The sequence below is a fragment of the Danio rerio genome, chromosome 23, assembly GCF_052040795.2.
Source record: "Danio rerio strain M-AB ecotype USA chromosome 23, GRCz13ab, whole genome shotgun sequence".
Taxonomy (NCBI): domain Eukaryota; kingdom Metazoa; phylum Chordata; class Actinopteri; order Cypriniformes; family Danionidae; genus Danio; species Danio rerio.
The window spans coordinates 43,147,501-43,175,448 of record NC_141043.1 but is presented as its reverse complement, the minus strand read 5'-3'; the positions used below and the strand labels follow the sequence as shown (position 1 = coordinate 43,175,448).

General features: G+C 36.6%; 1 protein-coding gene across 2 annotated transcripts in view; it reads left to right on the top strand.

Moving 5' to 3' along the window:
* Window positions 1-2,313: 2,313 nt before the first annotated feature.
* Window positions 2,314-27,948, top strand: part of ppp1r14c (protein phosphatase 1, regulatory (inhibitor) subunit 14C) — a 37,853-nt gene continuing 12,218 nt past the window's right edge. Inside the window, 1 exon segment of one of the 2 annotated variants that reach the window (NM_001029963.1) lies at window positions 2,314-2,624. In NM_001029963.1, coding sequence (NP_001025134.1) covers window positions 2,412-2,624 — 213 coding nt within the window. In that variant the 5' untranslated portion in view covers window positions 2,314-2,411. 2 annotated transcript variants of the gene reach the window in all.

Below are 27,948 nucleotides of genomic sequence, written 5' to 3'. Positions count from 1 at the left end.
GAAAATGTAGCCCTATATACATTTCTGGAGATTGCAAATTATTTAGCCAGAGGAATGAGCCTAGGTTGCAATTAGCTCTTCTTGTGTGTGTATTGCCTCTTCTTGTTAAATTGCTGAATGCCTTCTCAATTGTAAGTTGCTTTGGACAAAAGCTGCTAAATTACTAAATGTAAATCTGTACAGCACCTTAAAGAGATATAGTTATTATGCACAACTACCATAAGAAACACCTTTTTACTTTTTTAGCTATACACTGTTAACGATTTTTGTAAATTACTCAGTATTTAACTGTAATATGAACTGTAATTTTAATGTAGGACATTAATGCAGTATGTTACTTTATTTTAAAGTTGCATTCTGAAAATTACTGTATATTTTACAGTAAAGATATACAATACTGTAAACACATGCCGCAAGATAAATGCTGCTGTAAATGTAAATAGAGTTGTTTCTGGCAAACTGCTGCAAGTAAGTTACTGAAGATTCTACAGGATACTGTTATCAGTGTGTTTGCCTTAAAGCTATCAATGAGGAACTGTTAGGTACAAACATATACGTTTTGAAAATGTAGCACCACCGTGTAAGCTTTTGTACTATGCAAGAGCGTAGAGGCAAATCATTTTGTGTTTTTTGTGGTATTTTTGGCAAATATTTTTTTCTTTGTCGTTCACACACTAAAACAAGGGGTTCCAGAAGGGTGATCACTAAACTAAAATCTAAACAACCTTTTTTCACTATATAATATTTTGTGAAATTGAAATATGCTTTGGATGTTTTTTATGGTATGATAGACAGACAAATAGAAAGATAGATACATAGACAGATAGATGGATGAATGGAAGACAGACAGACGGACAGACAGACAGGCAGATGGTAAGACAGACAGACAGACAGAAAGACAGACAGACAGACGGATAGACAGACAGACGAATAGACAGTAAGACAGACAGACAGACGGATAGACAAACAGACAGGCAGCCAGAAAGACAGACAGACAGGCAGCCGGACAGACAGACAGACAGACAGACAGACGGAAAGAAAGAAAAAAAGAAAGAAAAAAAGAAAGATTGAAGGATGGACATAGAGATAGATAGATAGATAGATAGATAGATAGATAGATAGATAGATAGATAGATAGATAGATAGATAGATAGATAGATAGATAGATAGATAGATAGATAGATAGATAGATAGATAGATAGATAGACAGGACAGACAGAAAGAAGGACGGACGGACGGACAAACAGACAGACAGAAAGATAGATAGATAGACAGGCAGATGGAAAGACAGACAGACAGACAGACAGACAGACAGACAGACAGACAGACAGACAGGCAGCCGGAAAGACAGACAGACAGACAGACAGACAGACAGACAGACAGACAAACAGAAAGATAGATAGACAGAAAGACAGACATACAGACTTATAGACAGACAGACAGGCAGACGGTAAGACAGACAGACAGACAGACTTATAGACAGACAGACAGGCAGACGGTAAGACAGACAGACGGATAGACAGACAGACAGGCAGATGGTAAGACTGACATACAGACAGATAGCCAGAAAGACAGACAGACAGGCAGCCGGACAGACAGACGGACGGACAGACAGACAGACAGACAGACGGATAGACAGACAGACGGTAAGACTGACAGACAGACGGACAGACAGACAGACAGATGGTAAGACTGACATACAGACAAATAGACAGACAGACAGACGGATAGACAGACAGATAGACAGACAGACAGATGGATAGACAGACAGAAAGAGGGATAGACAGACAGACGGATAGACAGACAGACAGATGGATAGACAGACAGACAGACGGATTGACAGACAGACAGACAGACAGACAGACAGACAGATAGACAGACAGACAGATAGATAGACAGACAGATAGACAGACAGACAGACAGACAGATAGATAGATAGATAGATAGATAGATAGATAGATAGATAGATAGATAGATAGATAGATAGATAGATAGATAGATAGATAGATAGATAGATAGATAGATAGATAGATAGATAGATAGAAAAGATGGATATTAAACAGATATAATATAAGAATTATGATTTATGAATATTTGTAAACATTTAATAACATGACAAGACAAAGTATCATGGTATTACCATCTGATACTGTGAAAAACTGCACTGGCACAGCTTGATCTGTAACGTTGTGTCCAATAAGCGCAGAGGGATTTTCCCGTCTCACCAATGCTGTGCGCGCTCTGGCACTCACAGCGTTAACGCGAGCGCGCACATTGGCTTGACATTCCCCTCCCACGCGCCGGGGGTCCTTTAAATGCTCGCGCTGGGCTTTAAATAGCAGGTGTGAGAAAACCGTGTCCTTGCATATACACCCGTCAGAAACACCACCATCATCATAATCATCGCCATCATGTCCACCGCCAGCGCAGAGACCACCGCACCGGCTCGGGTCTTTTTCCAGCCCGGCGTGGGATGCGCGGGTTCCAGCCCGATGCAACGGGATGACCCGGTGCAGAAAAAGCAAGGCAAAGTGACGGTGAAATACGACCGAAAGGAGCTGCGGAAAAGACTCATTCTTGAGGAATGGATCATTGAGCAACTGAGCGAACTTTACGACTGCGAGGTAAGACTGGGAACTCCATAATTAAGCTATATACAGTGCTCAGCATAATTTCGAAAATTAATATTTTTCTTCATTTTTCAGTGAATATAGGCGATGAATTTTAGTGCATTAAAACAAAACAGATTAATTAAACAGATATATTTATGAAAATAATATTTTAGTCACCAAACATATTTAGAAATTGAAAGATAAATTGAAAGATTAAAAAAATATATTTTAACTAAAGTTTTTCCTTTTTCTTTTTGCTTCTCTTGATTTTCGTCTTTTTAAATTTAAATTTATGGTAAGTTATTTTCTTAGATTAGCTCCAGATTTGGCTTCTATACAATTAATCTAATGTATATGCACAAATGTAATATTGTATAGCTTCTTATTAAAATATGAATTTAAAAGAGAGATTTGTGAGGGGTATACTTATATATGCTGAGCACTGTAAATACGCTACTTTAATTAAATAATCATATATTTGACTATCTTTCATTTTAGTCTATTGCGAATAGTATAGTTTTAATATTTTTATTTGAAATCATTTTTATTACTATCAAATTTACATTTCCAATTTTGCATTAATTCACAACTTTAAATAATCAAACTATAAAATCTATAATATATATTAGAGAGCTTTCCAGTACTGTATGTTGAGGCTGGAAGGGCATCCGCTGCTTAAAACATATGCTGGAATAGTTGGCGGTTCATTCCACTGTGGTGACCTCTGATAAATAAGGGACCAAGCCGAAGGAAAATGAATGAATAAATGAATATATTACACAGTGCAGTCGTTTAAATGCAACATTTATGCGAACGGCCTCACAGTGCAAGCAAATATCTTCAGCTTTTACTGTATTTTACAATAACTTACATATTGAACCTTTCGTTCGAATGCGATGCGAGTAAAGTAGTATATATTTCATTGGATTTACACATTTTTACAATGGATATACTAGCATTTTTAAGGTATTTGGTTGCAAACAGTGTATATGGGCTAAATTAAACACAATAAATGTAGTAATGTTTAACTTAATTTGGTTGCAAACAATGTAAATGGGCTGAATTTAAACACTTAATTTAGAAAAATTAAATATATCCATTGATCTATTTTTTTATTACTGCAATCAACATATAAAATTAAAATACATAAGAGAAAGAGTCTATTTGTGTAAATGTAACATTTATGCAACCACCTCACAGTGCAAGCAAATACCTTTGTTACTGTATTTTACAGCGATTTACATTTTGTCCCTCTTGTCTGAATGCTATGTGGAAAATATACTACAGCATCATATCAGTTACAATAATGTCCAGCATATATTTTCCATTTCCTTTATTTATTGATTGATTTCTTTGAGGTTAACTGTCTCGATCAAGGACACAATGGTGATACAGTCCTATCCTAAACAAGCTTTTGTAGGATTCTGAGCTGAAGTGTCCCAAACCTAGATGTTTAACCTCAGAGCTTGGGTTTATAGGTTGATGTATGTGATCTACTTTATGTGACCTACATTCAGCTACTGTATGTAACGCATGACGATACAGCTGGTTATCTATAAAGCTGCAACCTTTAGCGTCAGTCCTCATTTGAAGATGGCAATATGTCATTGCGCTGACCTCTGTGAGGTGTCTTATTGCTCCGTACGGTGCTTTGTTCTCTCTCTATCTGTCTCCTTTAGTGTTTCTGTTCTGCGGCAGCTTGCTTTTTTTTTCTGCTGATGCTGTGTTGGCCCCGGAGAGACAAGAAAGAGAGAAAATGCTAGCTTGACTTGTGAGGCAGAATAACGTTGACACTGTTAAAAGCATTTGAACTCAGAATTAGAGGATTATTCATTTACATATTATGGATTTTAATGTGTTCGGCAGGCATGCTGATATTCAAAAATTCAATATATCGTGATAATGAACATGCTGAATATTGAAATCGTGGACATTTTAAATAAGAAGTTTAAACAAGCAGCAAAAATCTTTTTTTATTTGAGTGCAAGATGCTGCTGGGATTGAGTCTAAAATCTGATTAGATTATAAAGAAGAGACATGCTTTTTAAAAAAAAAGGTCTTTATCGACATTTTTTTGCTTTCATTGAAGCAAAATTGTCCTTTAAGGTGGAAAATTGTTCTTTAGACTATTTATATGTTGTTCAAAACCAAGAAAAAGGTCAAGAATTTCAAGAATTTTTCACTTAAAGCTTATTTTGGAAACCATAACTGGTTCTTCTTTCGTATTTTTTGGTACCTTTACACTGATTTTTATTATTTTTGGGCAGGAAAATTAAATATATGTGATATAATATTATATCAATACAATATTAATATCAATATAATATTTTTATATCAATATATTAACAATATAATATTAATGACATCATCTGTCAACGATGCCAAAATATTGAAGTCAAAATACTTATTTTTACTGCTTCAAAAATGGATTCTCACCTTTGAATTTAATAACATTTCTAATGAGACTTTATTATAAGTGTTAACTACTGTACTTTATCATCCTTTTGCTATTAATTATGAAGCATTTGTTTACTTTGACCTTATATACAATGAAGCAGTGGTCCCCAACCCCCAGGCCATGGACCGGTACCAGGCCATGGATCAATTGCTCTGGCTGCAGAAGAAATATTTTTTAAATTTCAGTTTTATTTTTGTCTGATCGGTCTTTTATTTTGAAAAGTCTTTTATTTTGAAAAATGACTGTATTCTCTCGATTACATCTTAGACTGTGTCCGAAACTGACTACTACTCAGTTGGTGCTGCATTTAAATTTAAACGTACTACTCGGCTGTTAGAAAAGTACGTTCTATACAGTATGAACGTGAAAAGTCTGAATGGAAGAATTCGGACGTATTACATTCGCCATTTTGTCATGGTCACGTGACCTACCTGCATCAATTGCGTCGTTTTACTCCCATTCATGAATTGGCTCGCCGGAAGTAGTAAGTCATCCGGGTACTTCTCGCATACTGATTTTATGAATTTGGACATACTACTCAGCTCGCATTCTGATTTTAGTGTACTATATAGTATGGAAGTTTGCAGTTTCGGACGCAGCCTTAGTCATTTGAGTGCCAAAATTTAACCAACAAGCTAGTAAAATGAGTAAGAAACAGACATCTTTGGAAAGTTTCTTTGCATAGCGTAAAAGGCCCAAGGATCCACAAACTGCTAAGGAATGGATCCACAACCTATTTGTCAACAATCTGGTGAATCCAGCATGTGTTTGCAAGAAGACGATCAACTGCTGGAGATCACAAATGACAGCAGTCATTCACAAATGGTGCAGAAAAGACACAAAGTTCATTATTTCCAATGGAGGCAATCATATTGCACTCTCAGAAAAAAAAGCCACGAGAGCTGTCACTGGGGTGGTACCTTTTCAAAAGGTACACATTTGTACCTAAAGGGTGCATATTAATACCTCAAGCGTACATATTAATACTTTTTAAAATTTTTAGGTACCAATAAGGACCCTTTAGGTACAAATGTGGATCTTTTGAAAAGGTACCACCCTCAGTGACAGCCATCATACCTGTATTTCAGAGAGTGTGGAAGCGACCGCACTGCAAGTCACGTGACAAGAACTGACCAATCAGCTTCATACTTTGTATGGAATATATACATTTTGGTGGACTAATTATTTCGGACAAACACAGAACACCCAAACGCTGCAGTGCAGTGTTTTGTCAGCTTGTCATCCCCTGAAAAAACAGTTGATGGTAGCCTAGCAATCTACATAGGGCTGTGGTATAACTGTCAAGTGTTGACTCGTCCGCAGTGATAAAAATGCTGGGGACCACTGCAATAAGCAATTAAACTAAGTGTTTAAAATAGCCTTTTATGCAGCTTAGGTTAAAATCGTGATAATACTGCATATCATGATAAAAGCTTCAGCAATTAATTGCAAAAAGAAAATCTGATATCATCATATAGTTCCGAGCATTATAAAGCATGACACTGATCATATGATATGACTGATATGTTTGAAAAAGCTCCCAATTCATTTGCATTATATTGACAGATGATGCCATTAATATAGGGTTTATGCCGAGCTAGTGTTTTTCCCATACTGATAAACTTCCGTTTTTTTTCCATTTTAAACGATTCCTTTTACAGCATCGATGTTGTAATGTCATTAAAATACATTCAGTTAAATAAACTTTGGCGTTCATTTAGTTGCTCAAGCGTAAAACGAGACAAAAAGCCGTTTACTCGCACGTGCCTGTCAGAATCGGCAGGCTAGCGCAGAAGCTCCATTGACTATCCTGGGGTAAAAAAAATGCTCATATTTTAAAGACATGGCGGTGGAAAATGTAATTTAATGCAGTGCTTCTTGTACAATCTGAGACCCACTTTATATCAGATATCACTCAGCCAGTGGAGATCAATGATTTTTAAAGAAAACAGCCCTTAAACGTGCCGGTTTTTGCATTGGCATAGAGTTCGCCAGAAGTGCTTAACTCAGGTTACTGGCAAATTCAAAGTATTTAATATATAAGTATATATAAAAGTATAGCACTAGAATTTTAATATAATATATAATATAATATTATAATATAAATATAATATATAATATAAATTATATAATATATTAATATAAGTATATAATATTAGCATGCTTCGTCATATACCCTATTAAACTGTTATGAGATCTTGTAAATGACTATGGGAGTCTAAATCTTTTTCTTTGTACACATAGACATAACAGTACAGAATACCTCTTAATACATTATCCTTAATATTATTAGCTATCTTTTTGTGTGTTATTAAACAGAGAGACTCTAGAAACCTCAGGTTAACATATATTTGATTTTCCTCCTAAAAAAGTACTAAAAATCTGTGTAAAGGTAACAAAAGGTGGTTCAATAGGTAGAAAAGAACCAGATATGGTTTCCAAAATTACCTTCAAGTGTAAATTTCTTGAAATTTTTCTTTTATTTAAATAATCCAACGAACAATTTTCCACCATAAAGGACATTTTTGCTTCAATGGACGCACGATATGATGATAAAGACTTTTATTTTGTAAAAATGCGTCTTCTTTTGTCTAATCATGGATCATATGTTTAAATAAGCTCCTAATTCACTGGCATCATGTTGACAGATGATTTCATTTATATTATACTCATATGAGAGCTTACAAATGACTGTGGAAATCTGCATGAATCTGTTTCTTTCATTGCTCTTCATTTATTATCTTGAACATTCAAGACTTCACATTTAGATATTGCTTGATAGTATTAGCAGGTTTGGCATGCTGTCTCAGCAGAGAACCCTGAGCTCGGAGATAAAAAAAAACATGTAAGAGGGTACAAGATCTTGAGAGGTCCCGCTGGTAAAAGAGGAAAGGGGGAGATAGGGTGGATGGGGGTTTCTTCAGAAAACGAAGATAAGGGAGTAGTTTAAAACAGGCTACTTACAGTGAGTTCGGATTAATTTGATTGGCTTACAAATGATTGCAGATGGGAGACCAGCCGCGATGAATCATATAACGTGCTTCTCTCGAAATTAGTTTTAATTCATGTTATGTGTTAATACAGGGAGACTCTTGAGACCTCAAGTTAACCTTACATATATTTGATTTTCCTCCCAAAACAGTTATCAAAAGGTGGTTTAATACCAATTATAGTTCTCAAAGTAATCTTTAAGTGAAAAATTCTTAAAATTCTTGACATTTTTCTTAGTTTTGAGCAACATTTAAATAATATAAAGAACAATTTTCCACCATAAATGACCATTTCGCTTTCAACGGAAGCAAAACATTTCTATAAAGACCTTTATTTTTAAAAGCATGTATCTTCTTTAGCCTATTCAGACTTTAGATACGCATCTTGCATGCAAATAAAAAAAAGATTTTTTGCTGCTTGTTCAAACTACTTATATAAAACAAGCTGAAACAAAACAATTCTACAGATTTTTTGGGGACAACTTAAATATTTTATGTTCAATCAACTTGAATTAGGTACATTAACTTGATAATTTTGTTTTGGATGAATGAATTTCTGGAAGCCCTGCACATTTTTTACAGTGTGTGTGCATTTAGCCAGACTATAGATGACAGCAATTCACTCTTAATAATACAGTGAAAATGTAGTGCTTTAGAAGTCTTGCACAGTTGCATGCTCAGCTTGTTATGCACTGGTGTATATATTCTCTAATATTTGCCTGTATTATAAATAATGTATGAGCGTTTTTGATTTAACGCGTTGCATTTGTGGGTAACAGAAGGCATTTCATCTGCAGTGTTAATCAAAACATCAAATGCTGTTTACAAGCTCAGGAGATCCAATCAGATTAAACCTGAGCTAATAAAGAGCTGTTTACTCAGGTGTATTTTAATGCCCCCATCACATTTACACTAGAAACAAGAGGAGGAAGTCACACATAGTCAATAACCCTTCACAGCTCAATGTCTGACTGCCCAGCAGGTTACAGCCAAAGGCAACAGACTCCATGAAAACAACAGGATTCTGAACTGAACTGCATTAAAGGTGCCATAAAATTAAAATAAAGATGTTAGTATCAGTATTGTAAATTTTTAGGACATCTATAAGCTAGTGTTCTCCAAAACAGTGTCAAAATTCACATCTCGAAGATATAAAATATACATAAACATGTAAAGCTTGCAGTGTGTCACTTCAGCCTAAATGGATCAACGGTTTATTTCACATAACCTCATGCTTCTGTCTCTCATCAAATCTTGACCAATCAAATGCTCTGTAGTATCTGACATGCCCCGCCCCCTTCAAGACGCTTCACATTTCATGCGATTGAGCTCAACCTCTCTCACTGGCAGAGCGTGATAAAACAAATCACTATTGGCTCTTTTTAAAAAGGGGAGGGGCTACACTATGTCCCACCCTCATCAATTAAAAATTGCACGTTTCAAAGCACTCCACGGGAGATTTAATATACATGGTGAGAACTAATCATCTGAGATGAAATTAGAGATTAATTAAAAGACTAATAGTGAGATTGAAGTAGCCATAATGTGATGTGATTAAGTTATGAATTTCTAATTAGCATGAAACTCTTTTATTAGGCCGAAGCAAAAAATGTTTGCTAGTTAAATATTATGTACATTTTACAAGAATTGCAGATTTCATTATTATTTTTATTCCTATTGTGACATACAGGTAAAGACTAAATTATTAGCCATCCTGTGAAAATGTTATTATTTTTAACACACATTTTTAAAGCAAATATTTTTAATAACTGATTTCTCTTTAGAAACTTTTTATTTAAGATTTTTCAATATATATTTTTCAGAATAACCCCTTCCTCAACAATTTAACCTCTTGCAGATGAGACAATACATAACAAATAATAATAATAATAATAATAATAATAATTAAAAGAAAATAATAATAATAATAAAAAAAAAAGGTGCCATCGTAATTCCTTTTCAGGGCATACATTTGTACATCAAGTCACATTGTGGTTACCTCAAACTACATTGGTCATAGGTTAAGTAACCTCTAAATATACATATCTAAATATAATGTAATAATTTTCAACCTCTTCAGAAAAATATCATATTCATATATCATATATCTTCATTCGTAGATATGCTGTCATTTTTTTCCATTACGTAGACCTGTTTAAGTCTCTGAATCCACTGAACCACCTTTGGAGAACCTTCTTCCATCCAATGTACTGTTATCTTTTTTTTTTTGCAGACAGTAATAATATACTTAGGACAAATCTTGTTTCTTCATTAAACATTTCTTTGGATATGCTCCCAGTAAGCACACAACTAAATCGAGGGGCATTTCTATATCTGATATCTTAATAACTCATTTCTATTAACTCATTTATTTTGTCTTTGCCATGATGACAGTAAATAATAATTTACAAGATACTAGTATTCAGCTTAAAGTGAAATGTAAAGGCTTAGACAAGTTAAGCAAGTGAATGAACAACAGTGTTTTTTTCTGAATCCCCCAAAAAATCTTAAGGGTGGTAAAAATATGAACATTTATATATTCAAAATATTTAAAAATTGATGGTAAAAAAAAACATCACAACCGTCCCTTACTGAACAGATTTTGGACAAACATATTTGACTGGTTCTCTAAGGATTACAGCAGGCAGACCTTTTAGATGCCGAAGTTGCCATGTTTGGCTTCTCACAACACACATGTTCTCTCTCTTATACAATGCAAGAGTCTTTAATGCAAGACATAGTGGCTAAAAGTCTAGTGCTTAATAATTGGAAATCACATTTACCCTCCTCATTACAGAACTGGATTTTTGATATGATATCTGTTATTCAGATGGAGAGACTCAGACTAGCTCCATAAAAAAAATGTTTGGCTATGTGACAAATCTATAACTCAAGAGCAATCCAGTGACTCCACTGAGGTTTAAGTTATATACCCTCCCTATTTTTTTTTTCTTTTTGGCTTAGTCCCTTCTAATCTGGGGTTGCCACAGTGGAATGAACCGCCAACTTATCCAGCATATGTTTTATGCAGCACATGTCCCTCCAGCTGCAACCCAGTACTGGAAATACACACTCCTTCACACACATACACTATGGCCAATTTAGCTTATTCATTCAGTAAAAACTAAATTTCCCTCCCTTTTTGGACAGATAAAAACAGTTTGGGACATTTCATATGCTTTAAAACAGTTGCAGGATGACTGTATATCTGTAACAAAATATAAAACATTCAAATTATTTTAATTGTCACTTAAGAGCTAAAATGTGCTGTCCATGTATGTGTGGCCCTTGGAGGTTAAACAAGACTTCAAATGTGAATAATTTTGTCAGCTGTATGTGTGATTGAAACTTCTTTTTAAATAAGAGCAGCCTGATTTTGTCCATCAGTATTTAATTGGATGTTTCTGTTTTGCTAATGGCCGATGTTGTTTGAGTTAGAGGTTGATCCTGCCCACATACCAGTAAACCAAATGACTAAAAAAAGTCATTGGAGAACATTGTGAGGGGATATGAACTTGAAAAATGATGATGTTAATGGATAAATAATGTATAATAAACACTTCCAATATTTAATCAGATATGTGAAATATCCAAAATATGATTTTGGGGAGTGGGGACACGCTGGCTCAGTGGTTAGCACTGTCACCACACAGCAAGAAGGTTGCTGGTTCGGGTCCTTATAGGTCAGTTGGCATTTCTGTGTGGAGTTTGCATGTTCTTCCCATGTTGGCGTGGGTTTCCTCCGGGTGCTTCGGTTTTCCCCCAAACACATGCGCTATGGGTGAATTGAATAAGCTAAGCTGGCCGTAGTGTATGAGTTTGAATGAGTGTGTATGGATGTTTCCTAGTACTGGGTTGCAGCTGGAAGGGCATCCGCTGTGTAAAACATATGCTAGATAACTTGACAATTCATTCCAATGTGATGACCCCCGATGAATAAAGAGACTAAGCAAAAGGAAAATGAACAAATGAATGATTACACTAACAACATCTCCATTGTGCAATATGGCTATTAGGGTTGGTGTAAGGTGTTGTTGACACTTTAGACAGACCTACTTTAAGAAGAGTAGGTCAATATGGGATTGTCAGCTGACAATGAGAGTTTTCAACCTCTAGTCTAGAAAACTTTGACAGAATGGAACTATATCTAACTAAACCCTGAGGCTTGGAAACATACTCTCTGGTACTGAATGTACATGCATCTAATTTTGCAAACGCTTCTAGCAATGCTGACTTGGTTACAAGCTTTGCTGCATTCCAAAAGTTCATAACAATTCATAATGCAATCGAAGTATTCATTCATTCATTCATTCATTCATTTTCTTGTCGGCTTTTTCCCTTTATTAAAAATAAAGGTCACCACAGCGGAATAATCCGCCAACTTATCCAGCATGTTTTTACGCAGCGGGTGCCCTTCCAGCCACAACCCATCTCTGGAAAACATCCAGACACACATACACACACACTACGGACAATTTAGCCTACCCAATTCACCTGTACTGCATGTCTTTGGACTGTGGGGGAAACCGGAGGAAACCCACGCACACACAGGGAGAACATGCAAACTCCACACAGAAACTCCAACTGAGCCGAGGTTTGAACCAGCGACCCAGCGACCTTCTTGCTGTGAGGCGACAGCACTACCTACTGCGCCACTGGGTCCAATCAAAGTATTGAATTTAACAAATGTTCATTCATTCATTTGCCATTCTCTTGCAGTTTCTATGCTACTAGGGTTGTCACAATACTGGAATTCGATACCAATCAGCGCTTACATTTTAAAAACATCCATTTCCTGCTAACATTGGAGCACTGTTAAGTGTTTTCTTAAACAGCGCTGATTTGCCATTGCGTTCACGTGCTCAACAGAAAAGACTGTGATTGGCCGTAAAGGTCATCAGTTCACCAAACTTACTGCTGTTTAGTGAGTGTAACCAACAGATACAGTTACACTGGAGCGTTTTAAAGCAAAATATTGTCTTGTTTTAAAAATAATATGCTAAAATAATCTGCTAATGGGGTAAGAATATGAATCTTGTTTTCTGTTTTGACATGAGACTATTTTGCATCCCCCATTGGCAGAGTATTTTGCTTGTTGCAAGGAAAAACTCACTTCATTTTGGTGTATTATTACTTAAAACAAGACAATATTTTTTGCTTGTATAGAAAATGCTTCTTGATTTAAGAGTCTTTAGATATTTGTACTAGAAACAACACTAAAAATCTTTGCAGTGTAGTGGCACTTTAAGATTTAGAGCACTTGCAACACACTGACCAATCATTTGGTGATTCTGAGATTATCTTGAACCTGTGCACTGTGAGATCTCTCGCTTTATAACATCACATGACACGTTGTAACATGACATCACAGGCTGTCATATACAGAGAAGTGAACTCTCACCTCAGCCGATCAGATTGAGTGACAGCACAAAGTGGATTAGATGCATTCAGCTTTTTCTGTGGTCTCTGAGATAAGCAAAAAGTAATACTTTCAAGATATTCTGAGGTTAATTTCTGTGACTTCTGAGAGAAGAGGATTGGGGGAGAGGAATTAGTGCAGAAACTAGAACAGATAATGAATGGAATGTATTAGAAAGTCTGAGAAGGACATTTAATCATTCATTCATTTTCTTTACGGCTTAGACCCTTTATTAATCATCTATATCTTTAACAAATTGTTAATGGATTTTTATGTATGCCAGTTAATGTGTAAATGCGGGAAAAAAATTATTTATATATATATATATATATATATATATATATATATATATATATATATATATATATATAAAAATTTTTTATATAAAATTTTTTATAGCAGTTTCATGAAGTATTCTTGTTTCAAATTACCTAAAAAATTTTAAAAATTAGAAAAAATTAAAAAATTAAGCACAAAAAAGATGTATTTGCAATATATGGAAGAAAAAAAATGTTGCTTTGCAAATTCAATTAGCGCAATTCATTGTAAGTGTAGCTGCTGTGAGTCCATCCTGGGAGTCAGGCAAGCAAACAAATGAGATAAACAAAAACACATCTAAAGGGGGTCACACACAGGTTTCTATCACACACCGGCGCTGCAAGTCAGCGGCTGTCAGCAGCGCCCAGCCACGACTCAGGACACTGTTCATATTTCTGCCGCACCACAGAGTGCCATCTGATTAGTTTCATTTAAAATAGCATGGGAATTTGCTCGCTGGTGTGCGATACTTTCAACTGTCATGTGCGCGCCGTGTTGGGGTGACGAGCGGCACATCCGGTGTGTGACGCCCTTAAGATTGCTTTCACACCTAGATATTTGTTTCGAAATGGTTGTCTCGTTTGCCCAGTTATCGCTCAGATCCGCGCCAAATTAATCTGTCCAGGATTGCCTGAATAAGGTGGTCTCGGCTCAATTGAAACAAACTCTGGAGCAGATCGATTGTAATGAGAAAGAAAAACTATCCAACAAACCAGGCTATATGTATTATGGTTATGTAATAGGTGACCATGTAGTATTTTGATTAATAATAATATGACTAATATGAGAATTACGAGTATATCGGGATGTCATTCCTACCAGTAGATGTGCGTTTCGTGTCGAATACGAAAGTGAAAGCATGCTGAAGCATTACTGTTTATCCCTTAGGAAAGCTGACAGAAATTACCATCTGATAACTGTTCCATATTTTAATCTTACAATATTTTGTATTAGGCCTGTTGTTTTGTTCATTTCCGCTCTCACTCGAAAGAAAGATCACCACTGATCTCTGCTTTCTCAGCACCATCAGTTACACGGGACAAATTGTAGGATGCTTCTTGTAGCGATTTGCATGTAAATGTGTGTCAGAGCTGTGATTGGCTTGCTCACAGTGAAACAGGTCCATCTGGAGTTCATTAGCGTATTGAACATCAAGGTTAGCTGGTATATGCGTAAGTTAAGGATGTAGTCCACTGTCTAACTGAGTCCTCAAATCAATGACTGTCGCAAACTGCTATCGAAGCTGTTTTCCGCTGGGGATTCGCTCTATTTTGGGCACAGTTGCTGCAAGCATGCAGATTGGTTGTGTGTGATCAAGCATGAATAGGGCTGTAAAAGCTGATTCAGTAAAACTGCTGTGCTACATGCTAATCCTAAATATTCCGTTTAGTGGTCAGTAAACATGCGTTTTTAGGGTTTTTTCAAACACTTAAGACCTATTTATTTCAAGGAGGATGACAGAGATTAAGACAAATATTCTGTTAATGCTATGTTATTATCATGTGGGTTTAGTTTGCATTTTGCAGTACCGGACTGAAGTCAATTTATTAAAAATACAACTTTATTATTAAATGACACAAATGGATTTACCATTTAAACCAGTGGTTCTCAAAGTGGGGGATGGGACCCCCAGAGGGGTCGTGTGACAATGAAGGGGGGTCGCCAGGTGATTTCCAAAAATCTATTTATTTTTATTAAACCATAAGAATTACCATATTTTATCCATAATCTACTGAAAAAAATAGTAATTTATAGTTTATATATACTACTGTATATAGTTTCTAGAGTAGCTTATAGTTACTAGTTCTATTGGATTGCGATCCCTGGGGTAATTACATTATATTAATGACACAGCAATAGCGTCAGATGCAGCAGATGACAGAGATTAAGACAAATATTCTGTTAATGCTATGTTATTGTCATGTGGGTTTAGTTTGCATTTTGCAGTACCGGACTAAAGTCAATTTATCAAAAATACAACTTTATTAGTAATGGAATATAAAAAGTAGGGCTGGATGATCTGGCAAAAAAATATATCACGATATTATTTATTATTTCGGTCGATACAATATAATCCTACGGAACCCCGGAAGAGACGTAGTGCAGGAGAAAAAAATTGGCTGGGTGAAAAGAAAATAATGGGTGAAAGAAAAAAAATGGGTGGGAGGAAAATATATTGCGTTCTCTCGCAAAGTTATTTTGCGTTCCCTCGCAAAGATGTTTTGCGTTCCCTCGCAAAGTTTTGCGTTATCTCGCAATTATCGACGCACAGATTTAATGTAAAGAAAGTGGGATAGAATGGTTAAATATGGGAGAATTTCGGCAAAAACGGGAGGGTTTACATGAGTGATGTGAACAGGAAGTGTCTGTGGAGAAACAGTTTTGTGAGAGAACGCAAAACATCTTTGCGAGGGAATGCAAAACTTGCCCACCAAAGGGTACCATTGGTACCCTTTTAGCAGTTGAAATGCAAGTCTGATCAAGGTGACCCGTATCGTACCATACCATACTGTACCACTAAGTGGAAGCGGGCCATAAAGGCAGGTCTAAACAGATGGGTTGTAATTGTTGATTTACGATAAATACAAAAAAAAAATTCAAAATGCCAAAAGGGTTTATTTTCCTGTGTAGTGCAACGTGCATGTAACAAAGCAAAATGAAATGCATTTCTAAACATGCTTGATTTTATTCCCTTTAAATGACATATTACATATAAATGAAGATAACAAAAGAAAGATTTACACAAAATGGTGCAAGTGTTTAAAAAAAAGTGACTTCCATCTCCTCTAATGATATCAGCAGTCACACACAGCACACAAATTGCAGCGTTTGCAGAGAATGGCTGCTGAACACACTGTGCATACTAACACACAAGAGCACAGAAGCAGAGACGAGTCTGCACATTGAGCCCAGTGGGAAGCCCCCCCCCACTGTATGGCTCTCAGCTCTGTTGAGGGGGAGGGGTTCGTCTCTGATGTTCAGCTCCAGGCCTCTGTCAGTCTGTCTGAAATCTAACCATTTGTCTTTACGTTTTTCCTTACGTCCTTACACCCGTTTTCCCTATCTATCTATCTATCTATCTATCTATCTATCTATCTATCTATCTATCTATCTATCTATCTATCTATCTATCTATCTATCTATCTATCTATCTATCTATCTATCTATCTATCCATCCATCCATCCATCCATCCATCCATCCATCCATCCATCCATCCATCCATCCATCCATCCATCCATCTCTCCATCTATCTATCGATTACTGTACGTCTATCTGTCTGTTTGTCTGAGATGACGCTGTTGTGTTTCTTTCCACAGCTGATGTTTGTATTGACTCAGTGTGTTTGTGTTTGGCATTAGAGAAGATCCTGTCTGGGTTTGTTGGGTTTTAATCTCTGCCTGACCTTGTGGCGGAAGCGTCATGAGTTTTTAAACCAGGATAATGTTGATTTATTTATTTTTTTTAAGGGATTTACACTTTTAATTTTTGATAAGACAGCGAAGCACAGACAGGAGAGCAGAAAGAAGGGAACAGGATTGATAGGACCCTGAGGTGGGAATCAAACTTGGGTCTAAAACTATAGTGCTCAATGTAGGATAATGCCCAATATAAACTTTAAAATGAATGTTTTCATCATTAGCTATGTTTCCATTCAAAGATGGGAATTAAATTTATGCACAAAACTGGATTATTGCATATACAAAAAGTAATTACAAATTTTAGAAAAAGAGGAAAAATCAAGAGAAATAAAACAATCGTAAAATTTAGTTGAAATTTTGTAGGTTGTATATATATATATATTTTTTGCAATATTTTGCTTGAATTTAATTGTTTTATGTTTCAATATCTAAATATGTTTGGTGACTAAAATATTATATGTATATTATAGTTGTTTAATAAATCTGTTTTGTTTAAATGTACAAAAAAACTCCAATATTCACTGAGAAACGGAGAAAAATATTCATTTTCAAAATGGGGTGTACTCAATTATGCTGAGGCAAGGTTCAAACGCAGAAGGCAAGGCAAGGAAAACGAGTCATAAAGTTCACTTGACAGATAAACAAGACTCAGCCTTAATGTGTGTGTGTGTGTGTGTGTGTGTGCGCGCAGTATAATAGTCCATCTAATGAGTCTAACACAATACTCCGGCTGTGTATATGCAATCAGGATCAGGAACAGGTCTGAGTGTGTGTGGTGCATGACTGGATCTTGTAGTCTGTAAAGGCGGATTTGTAGTCCGTTAGCCATCGGCAACTGCTAAATCGCTGATAATCATAACAGTAATGTAAATGTAGTGTAATCACATCCTCATTGATCAAATGAGATTTCTTTCAAAATAACATATGGAAAAAATATGTACTTAAAGGTCCCATGAAATTACAATAAAGTTTTTTAAACTTTAGTATCAGAATTGTTAGGCTGCGTCGAAACCACCTGCTACTCAGTAGGTACTGCATTTGAATTTAAATGTACTACTCAGCCGTTAGAAAAGCACATTCTATACAGTATGAATATGAGCAGTATAAATGGAACTCGGACGTACTACATCCCCCATTTTGTCATGGTCACGTAACCATGTGAGTTATGTCGCTTTACACCCATTCATGAATTCTTTCACGGGTCATCATAGTGCAGCATGCATGGGATGCTCACTTCAGAATCTCGTCAGAAGCAGTAGGTCATCCGGATACTTCTCACATACTGATTTTCAAATTCTATGAATTCAGACATACTACTCGGCTCACATACTGATTTTAGCATACCATATAGTATGGAAGTATGCGGTTTTGGACGTAGCCTTAATTTTTAGGATATCATAAAACTAGAAGATATAAAACTAATATAAACATGTAAGGATCAACATGGATCTATGTTTTTTTTCACGTCACCTCGTAGTTCAGTTTCCCTTCAAATCTTCTGACCAATCAAAAGCTCTCTAGTATCTGACATGTCCTGCCCCCTTCAAGACACTTCACTTTAGATGCGTTGAGCTCCACCACTCTCACTGGCAGAGCTGTAATCAAGCAAAACGCTATTGGCTGTTTTATAAAAAGAGGAGGAGCTACACTATGTCCCACCCTCTCTTTATGTTTCGGATGTTTATCAAACAGCACTTCACGAGACTTTTCAACTTTCTTTCCATCAATTTTCCATAAAACAAATGCATGATCCAAGATACTGTCTCTGAAATTTTGCTTGCTATTTTTATAGTTTAATAGTTTAATTTTATTAGTTTAATAATGTTAAATTCTACATCCCTCTGCTTTCTAATAGCGTTTCAATGGCCTGTCCGAAGACATCCTTTAAATAAAAGCTTTAGGTCACCTTTGCTTTATATGATCATTCTATTCTGCCATGCCGACCAAAAGACCCCATCATAAATCAACCGTGACACACAGAATATGCATGAGCGTGGGGTTTCATGAGCACATATGTGCACCATACAGTACAATCTGCTTGTTTATGTTGGTATGTAAATGTTATGTGTGTGTGTGTGTGTGATTTCCAAGCTTTGCCTTTGGCGCTTCTGTGTGCATTTCACACTTTTCTGCAAGATCTCTCCCACTCTTGTAAGTTATTCTGCTGGAAATCCTCTGTGATCTGACCTGTCTGCTCTGAGAGAGAGAAATTCAGCTATGTGTTTGCAGAAGAGACAGCCGTCGACTGCACAATGAAGCACAATCAGGTCAAGAGAAAGGTGTGTGTGTGAGAGAGAGATAGCTGAATGAGCTCTTCCTACACACACACACATAGTGTCCACCTGCTGGGACCTGCATCCACAATGGACATAAATGCAAGCAGATCTGCACAGCTGGAATAAAAACAGCTGAAGTGGCCATTGGTGTGTGTGTGTGTGTGTGTGTGTGTGTGTGTGTGTGTGTGTGTGTGTGTGTGTGTGTGTGTGTGTGTGTGTGTGTGAGTGTGTGTGTGTGTGTGTGTGTGTGTGTGTGTGTGTGTTCAAGGCAGAGGCCTTTTAAACCAACCAAGCAATATGAAGAATAAATATTCAACTAAATAATTACTAAACAGTGCCAGAATAAAAAATTATTTGTTAAATTATATTTAGTAATCTTAATAAATTATCAGATTATAATTAGACATTATACTGATAATAAATGTTATATAATAAATTAATTATTTATACATTTATTACATTTACATTACATTTATAAATGGTAAAAATGTGAATAACCTTTTACATATACATATACAGTTGAAGTCAGAATTATTAGCCCCCCTGTTTATTTTTTCCACAATTTCTGTTTAACGGAGAGAAGATGTTTTCACCACATTTCTAACCATAATAGTTTTAATTACCCATCTCTAATAACTGATTTATTTAATCTTTGCCATGATGATAGTAAATAATATTTGACTAGATATTTTTCAAGACACTTCTATACAGCTTAAAGTGACATTTAAAGGCTTAACTAGGTTAATTAGGTTAACTAGGCAAGTTAGGGTAATTAGGCAAGTTATTGTATAGCTATGATATGTTTTGTAGATTATCAAGAAAAAAAATAGCTTAAAGGGGCTAATAATTTTGTCCTAATAATGGTGTTAGAAAATTAAAAACTGCTTTTATTCTAGCCAAAATAAAACAATTAAGACTTAAGACTTTCTTCAGAAGAAAAAATATTATCAGACATACTGAGAACATTTCCTTGCTCTATTAAACATAATTTGTGAAATATTTAATTAAGAACAAACAATTAAAAGGGGGGTGAATAATTATGACTTGAATAGTTCCTTAGTGTCCCACCAGTGACGATATACAGCCATATTGCACTGATACGAGTGTAATGTTGCATTTATACAACAGTTCAAAGGCATAATCATTAATATTAAAAGGAAAATCGAACACAGAGAGTTTCAAAAAACTTTTTGTAAGAGGAACTACTTTATTCCGCCAATTATTCACATCTGCAGCTGACGTCAGAAACCATTGCTCCTTCACCAACATCACCTTAGAGCTAGTACTTAAAATATTCTCTAGCTTAATATCTAAAGTGATAACAAAACAGGTGATTTTGCTTAAATTTTTAAATTATAAGGCTGGACGGCATGAAATGGCATCAGTCTAGAGACATTTTCCAGTATTTCTCTGTTGCAATCGGGAGATCACAATAATTAACCCCGAGAAAGCCAAAGCAAAGCAAACACTACCAGATTACTATGGTATAAATACAGCACTACAACATACAAAAGAAAGAGATCGAATTAGAATGTCATTTACAGTACCTGTCCTGTAATGAGTTGTTCAGCTGTAGTTTGACATATGAAGTAAAGGCTGGGTTTTTCTCCCTTTAAAGATTTATTATGCTGTCTCTGTTGCCATCTTGTGGCGGTCAGTCGTCAATTTGACGTGCTGAATTTCTGAAATTATCAATATGTAAAATAGGCACTGTCCTTATTAATAAACTGCATAGTTGCAATCTAAACAACTACATTCTCACCTAAAAAAAAAACCTCAAAAGTACTTTGTTTTCCAACAGCTGCAATGCTTCTCAAACTGTGGTGAGTTTATGTATCTGCTGTCACTCTATGTGGGCGGAGTAATACACAGGGGTTGATGAGTGCTGTTATAGTGGAATATCTCACCGTTATCAGCCAATCAGATTCGAGAACGAGACAGAACTATTTTATAAATTCATATATATATACACCATTTGTTATTTGATTATATTTTTATATTTTTATTTTAGGTGTTTTTTATATGTATATGTTAACTATATTTTTACAGAAACATTTGATTTCATTGTTACAACATATATTTATTTTTTTGTTTGTTTTTTAATTACAAATATTTATAAATTTAGTTTTTTTATAAAGTAATTTCTTTGCATATTTTTTATAATTCTGCATCTTTTTTTATTTGTTGTTCATTCACAAATATATATATTTGTGTGTATATATACACACACACACACACACACACACACACAAATATATATATATATATATATATATATATATATTTGTATATATATATATATGTGTGTGTGTGTGTGTGTGTGTGTGTGTGTGTGTGTGTGTGTGTGTGTGTGTGTGTGTGTGTGTGTGTATATAAATGTGTATGTGTGTGTGTTTCAATAAAAAAAAATTATCTATCATACATATAATATATGCATATTTTATTTTTATATTAATTAGTCAGATAAATACATGAATTGAATAATTTTCTTACTGTCTCATTTGGAAGAAAATGTGCATATTGCTTGCACATGCAAACCAAGCCACAGTGATGCAGGAAGTTTCTGAGATGGTGCTATGTGGTTGCTAGGGGTGATCTGGGTGGTTGCTAGGTGGTTTCCCGTAGTGTGTCTGTTTAGTGCATTAGTGTGAATGTAGCTGAATTAATGATGGTTTGTAGAGGCTGATAGTTATCTTGACTGATGGCGTCTGTGATTGATTAGTCACATCTTGGCAGCAAGTTTGACTGATCTGCTTACAGTTCAGCTTTATCTGTGTAGCTTTAGCATCTTCATTCATTCATTTTCCTTCAGCTTAGTCCCTTTATTAATCTGGGGTCACCACAGCGTAATGAGCCGACAATTTATCCAGCATATGTTTTAAACAGCGGATGCCCTTCCAGCTGCAACCCAGTACTGGGAAACACCCATACACACTCATTCACACACATAGACTGTGGACAATTTAGTTCATTCAATTCATAGCGCAAGGCTGGGCGATATTGCAAATGAAAATGATCACGATATCATGTTTCAGATCAATCGGTATTGATAATTATTGAATATTTTTTTAACAATACATCTAGGGATATTAGGATTTTTTAAACCACTTTATTTTAATTTACCAATATTACAAATTAGTTTTAATAATCAAAAACAAAAATATTTAAACCAAATATCTTATCTCTTTATAATAAAATAAACATAAGTGTTAAAGAGACACTTGTTAAATTAAATGTTACAGAGTGTGTGCAATGGTAAAAGTAGATCAACAGATCTGTAAGTTGTTAATAATAACGATATAGTAATCCTTAAACTCTGTAAACAAAACAAATTATGATCATCAGATCTGAGCTTTCAAGCAAAAGGAACCAGCTATTATTATTCAAATACAAACTGCAGCTTTACAAATTGTGAAGTGGAATGACTACATTACCCCCATGTTAAAAACTTCCATGATGAGAAGCTAACGGTACATTGCAACTTATGCCTAGTTCAGACTGCGTGATTTTAGCCCCGATTTTGGCTCGCCAACAAGTTTTGAGAAATCGCCGACAAATGCCTGAAATCACAGGCAAATCGCTGCTCGTGCACGTGAGTGACATTCACACAGTATGAAGATCAAAGACGCGATCTGAGAGAATCGCCGATGAGTCGCCGATGCCTGTGAGATATTTGGCGTGCTAAATATCTGGAGCTGTCGGCGATGCAAATCATGCCGTGCGAATTGAGTTTTGACTGAAAATAACATCAGCGATCGCCTACAGCCAATGAGAGAGCGGCATTCACTTGTGTGTGCGTGTGTGTATACCTGCAGCAGGCCAGCGGGAGGCTGGGGGAGAAGTTAAAAGCGCTCTTTTCAGGTTTATTTGGACCCACGAAATGGAGGCAATAGTGGAGGTTTGACAGGACTCAGGAGCAACCGTGTCTGTTTGACGTTTCATACAGAAAGAATTTAGTTTATTATCAACGTTGAGGAGAAATGGCTAATTCCCTTTAAACCCAGGGGAGCAAATATGGACATTTTCTACCCCATTAAAGGCTTCTTTCTCATTATGTAGTTAATATCAAAAGATATACTACGTGTTTTTGGCTGTGAGACGTAGTTTAAATGAAGTTGTCGGCGATTCTTCCTATAGTAAAGTCATGCAATGTGAAAACCCCTGTCGCCGATCCATCTTTCAGTGTAAACAAAGCAGCGACGAAACGCCAGCCCAGATAGTCAAACAGTGTGAAAACATCTGTGACACGACTACTTTGAAAATCATGCAGTCTGAACTCAGCATTACTCTAACCCCAACCCCAACAGTCTACTTCAGTGCTGCTCAACCCTGCTCCTGGAGATCTACCTTCCTGTAAAGTTCAGCTCCAACCCTGATTAAACACACCTGAACCAATTAATTAGGCTTGAACAGCACTTGATAATTACAGGCAGGTGTGTTTGATATGGATTGCAACTGAAATCTGCAAGAAGGTAGATCTTGATTTGGGTTCCAGCACATGTTGGAATTTTAGGGAATGAAGAAGTAGATGAACGTGCAAAGGAGGCCACAAAAAAAATCAGACATTGACATGTTTTTAAGACCTAGTAAAATGAAATGAAGACAGTTATTAGACAATATGTGAGGGAGAGATGGCAAAAGACATGGGAAGAAGAAAGAACAGGAAGATGGTATTACGTGATTCAGAGGATGGTGGGTAAAAACAGAACAGCAGGGAGAAATAGATGTGAGCAAACCGTTATATCAAGGTTAAGGTTTGGACATACTGCTCTGAATAGTGGACTGTTTACAATAGGAAAACATCCAAGTGAATATTGTAATAATTGTGATGAAGAAGAAAGTATTGAACATATCATAAAGAAATGCCTATTATATAAAAGGGAAAGGAATATGATGATCGACACCCTGCTGAAAAATCCAGCTTAAACCAGCCTAGGCTGGTTGGCTGATTTTAGCTGGTTGACTAGGCTGGTTTTAGAGGGGTTTTGGCCATTTCCAGGCTGGTTTCCAGCCATTTCCAGCCAGGTCTTGACCTTGACCAGCCTGGTTTAAGCTGGACATAGCTGGTTTTGGCTGGGCTCCCAGCCTGGCTAAGCTGGTCAAGCTGGTTTTAGCTGGTCATCTCCCAGCCTGACCAGCTAAGACCAGGCTGGAAATGTCTGGAAACGAGCCTGGAAATGGCCAAAACCCCTCTAAAACCAGCCTGGTCGACCAGCTAAAACCAGCCAAACAGCCTAGGCTGGTTTAAGCTGTTTTCTTTAGCAGGGCATTGAGGAAAATAAGGTAAATATAGATATTAATAGTATGTTAAGTAGTAGAGTAGGACATGGTAAACTGAAAGTTTTATTAATGTTTCTGAGAGAAACTGGGTTGTATTGACCTTATTCTAAAATGCGGAAGTGCGCCCTTTTTTCGCGATTGTCTTAGAACTTCCGATTCAGTCGCCTATGGGAGAAATGACTAGGAATAATAAACGGCAGAAAATGGTCAAACTACTTGCTCTACAAACAAATGTTTGCATGACTATACAGACCAAGTAGAATAATATAACAAGAAAATATCAAATTGCAACATCAAGCAGCGTAACGAGCAGTTTTTAACGTCAAAAAATGAATGGAAGTGAATGAGACCGGAAGTCGCGAGACAAAAAGATTCAAATGGCTGCGCCCACTCGTCTGCGGAGAATAAGGTGAATAATAGAATATAAATTAATAAGTATAAGAGGGTAAAAATTTCACTTCTGATCCACACTCCTAACCAGTAGATGGCGGAAATGCATCAAAGTTGTATGCCAACCGCTAATAAAAAACCACGAAGAAGAAGAAGGTAGATCTCCATAGATATATACACTAGATATTGCATAGGGACCCTAAGCATGCGTCAATAGCGCCGCCACATTGGTACAGTGCTCCCAGGACAAATGTCATTCAACCGCACTAGTCAAGACAGTGTTATTACGTGAAGATGCGGGACTTTAGCGCTGTCTACTAGTGTAGTAATGAGCAAACAAAGAAAACAAAGCACAAAGGCAGAACATTTCATAGGTAATATTAAGTTTTTTCTGTTTTTGTATGTTCTGAACTTTTGTGCTAATCAGGTAACGTTATTGAGGATAACAGTCACTTACTGCATTCACCATAAGACAAAGAAGCTCCAACTCGCACTAAACACTCGGCTTATGCTAGTTTTGTTGAATAAAATCAGCAAACAATGCAAAAGAAATATGGCAACGAGATGCTGCGCTGCCAGAAACTTGTATTATTGTCGGCTAACGTTAGTAAAAGAGTCGTTCGGGGGATTCATTCACAAATGAATCGCTCTCTCCGTCAGTATGAGAAGTGAAAGCAGAAGAGGAGCTGTGTTTCAGGACATGATTAGATCAAATTTAACAGGGAGGGTGAATAGTACATTTCTGTAAACACAAACACAAGCTTTTTGTCAGGAATGCCCGTGCGGTCACTGATCCATAAATGTAGAAAAGTGATGGAAAATTATAATTTTCGTAATTAGAAACTAAAAATTACATACTAACATCCAGAAAAAGTCCCGATCATAGATATATGTGTATATGTGTATATCTCTGGCTTTGGATGGCCACAGTCCTCCACTGTACCTTTGTCCTGCATTAATTTCAAAGGAGCGCTACCCTGTAGCAAGATGGCGGCACTATTGACGCATTCCGTCCAATAGACAACAATAGGCCAGGCGACATCTAGTGTATATATCTATGGTAGATCTCCAGGGCTGCGTCAGAAATCGCCTACTACTCAGTAGGTACTGCATTTGAATTTAAACGTACTACTCGGCCGTTAAAAAGTAAGCTATATACAGTATAAATGTGAAAAGTATGAATGGAATTCGGACGTACTACATCCGCCATTTTGTCATGGTCACGTGACCTACCTGCGTCAGTTGCGTCGCCTCACTTCCTTTCATGAATTCTCTCACGGGGCATTATGGGATAGCGCAGCGTGCATGGGATGCGCACTTCAGAATCTCGCCGGAAGTAGTAGGTCATCCGGGCTCTTCTCGCCTACTGATTTTCGAATTCTATGAATACAGACATACTACTCGGCTCACATACTGATTTTAGCGTACTATATAGTATGGAAGTATGCGGTTTTGGACGCACCCCAGGAGTAGGGTTGAGCACCCCTGGGGGCTATTTCATAAAAGTGTTTAAGAAAAGCGGGGATTAAAGTCAAAAGCCTGACTTCAATAAGCCGGACTAAATGTTCACGCTTAAATTGGTTCCATAACAGCAAGTTGAAGATCATTTAATCTAACAAGTCTGAGTTTAGTTTAAATAATCTAGAAAACTGCTACGACTACGCCGAAAAGAAAATGAATGAATGAATGAATGAAATCATAAAAAAATACAATAATTATATAACACCACCCTAACACATTTGTACAATTACTCATATCTTAAATGCAATCTCTTATTAAAATAAATATATACAAACAGTTGCTTCATCGTCAGCTATTGCCTCTGTTTAAACCACAGTGTGAATTTCCCATTCAACCACCCACACTTTCTTACACACACACACACACACACACACACAGACACAGACACACACACACACACACACACACACACACACACACACACACACACACACACACACACACACACACACACACACACACACACACACACACAGAGATTCATCCTTATTAAATCTGTAGACCAGCACTAATCATCTTGACCTGCTTCTGGCTAAATCTCTCCTTCTCTTTCACTCCTCCTTCTTTTTTTTCTCCCTGAAAGGAAGCAATGTGTGCTAAACTGATGTTCACTTGAGTCACTGGTGCGAGCACAAAACCACTACATCAGTGCAGCTGGAGATAAAGAAAAGCACAGCCGCTAGATCTGGACGCCGAACTAGAAACCTTGCTGCTCTTTTTCTAGCAGAATTGTTCGAGTGATTCAATCTGCTGCTGAGAGGCTGGTTAAATGTATTATATCCTCCTCATAGATTCTGTTTATGTGTGAACTGATCTGTTCTTATACAATAGTGTAATGCCTTTGAGTGGAAAACTGGTTTATACAACTCAAAGAGGGCGTCATGGTGGCTTAGTGGTTAGCATTGTTGCCTCACAGCAAGAAGGTCGCTGGTTCGAGTCCCAGCTGGCATTTCTGTGTGGAGTTTGCATGTTAACCCTGTGTGTCCCTCACAGTGTAAAACACATGCGCTATAGGTGAATTGGATGAACTTAATTGCCCTTCAAAGGTTCACACTTAGCTGATAATCAATAAAGCGTATTTGGCATGCTGTCCCGGGAGAGAGCCCTGAGCTCGTAATATCCTCGAGCCCGGGGCTCCCTCCCGTTAGAAGGGCGAGAGGGGAATTCGAGGTCAGGTAGGTCTCGAGAACTCCCCTGCTTGTCACCGTGAGAAGTGTAAACTAAGGTTGTATTGGGTGATAATTTGTTTTAGTCGATTGGCTGT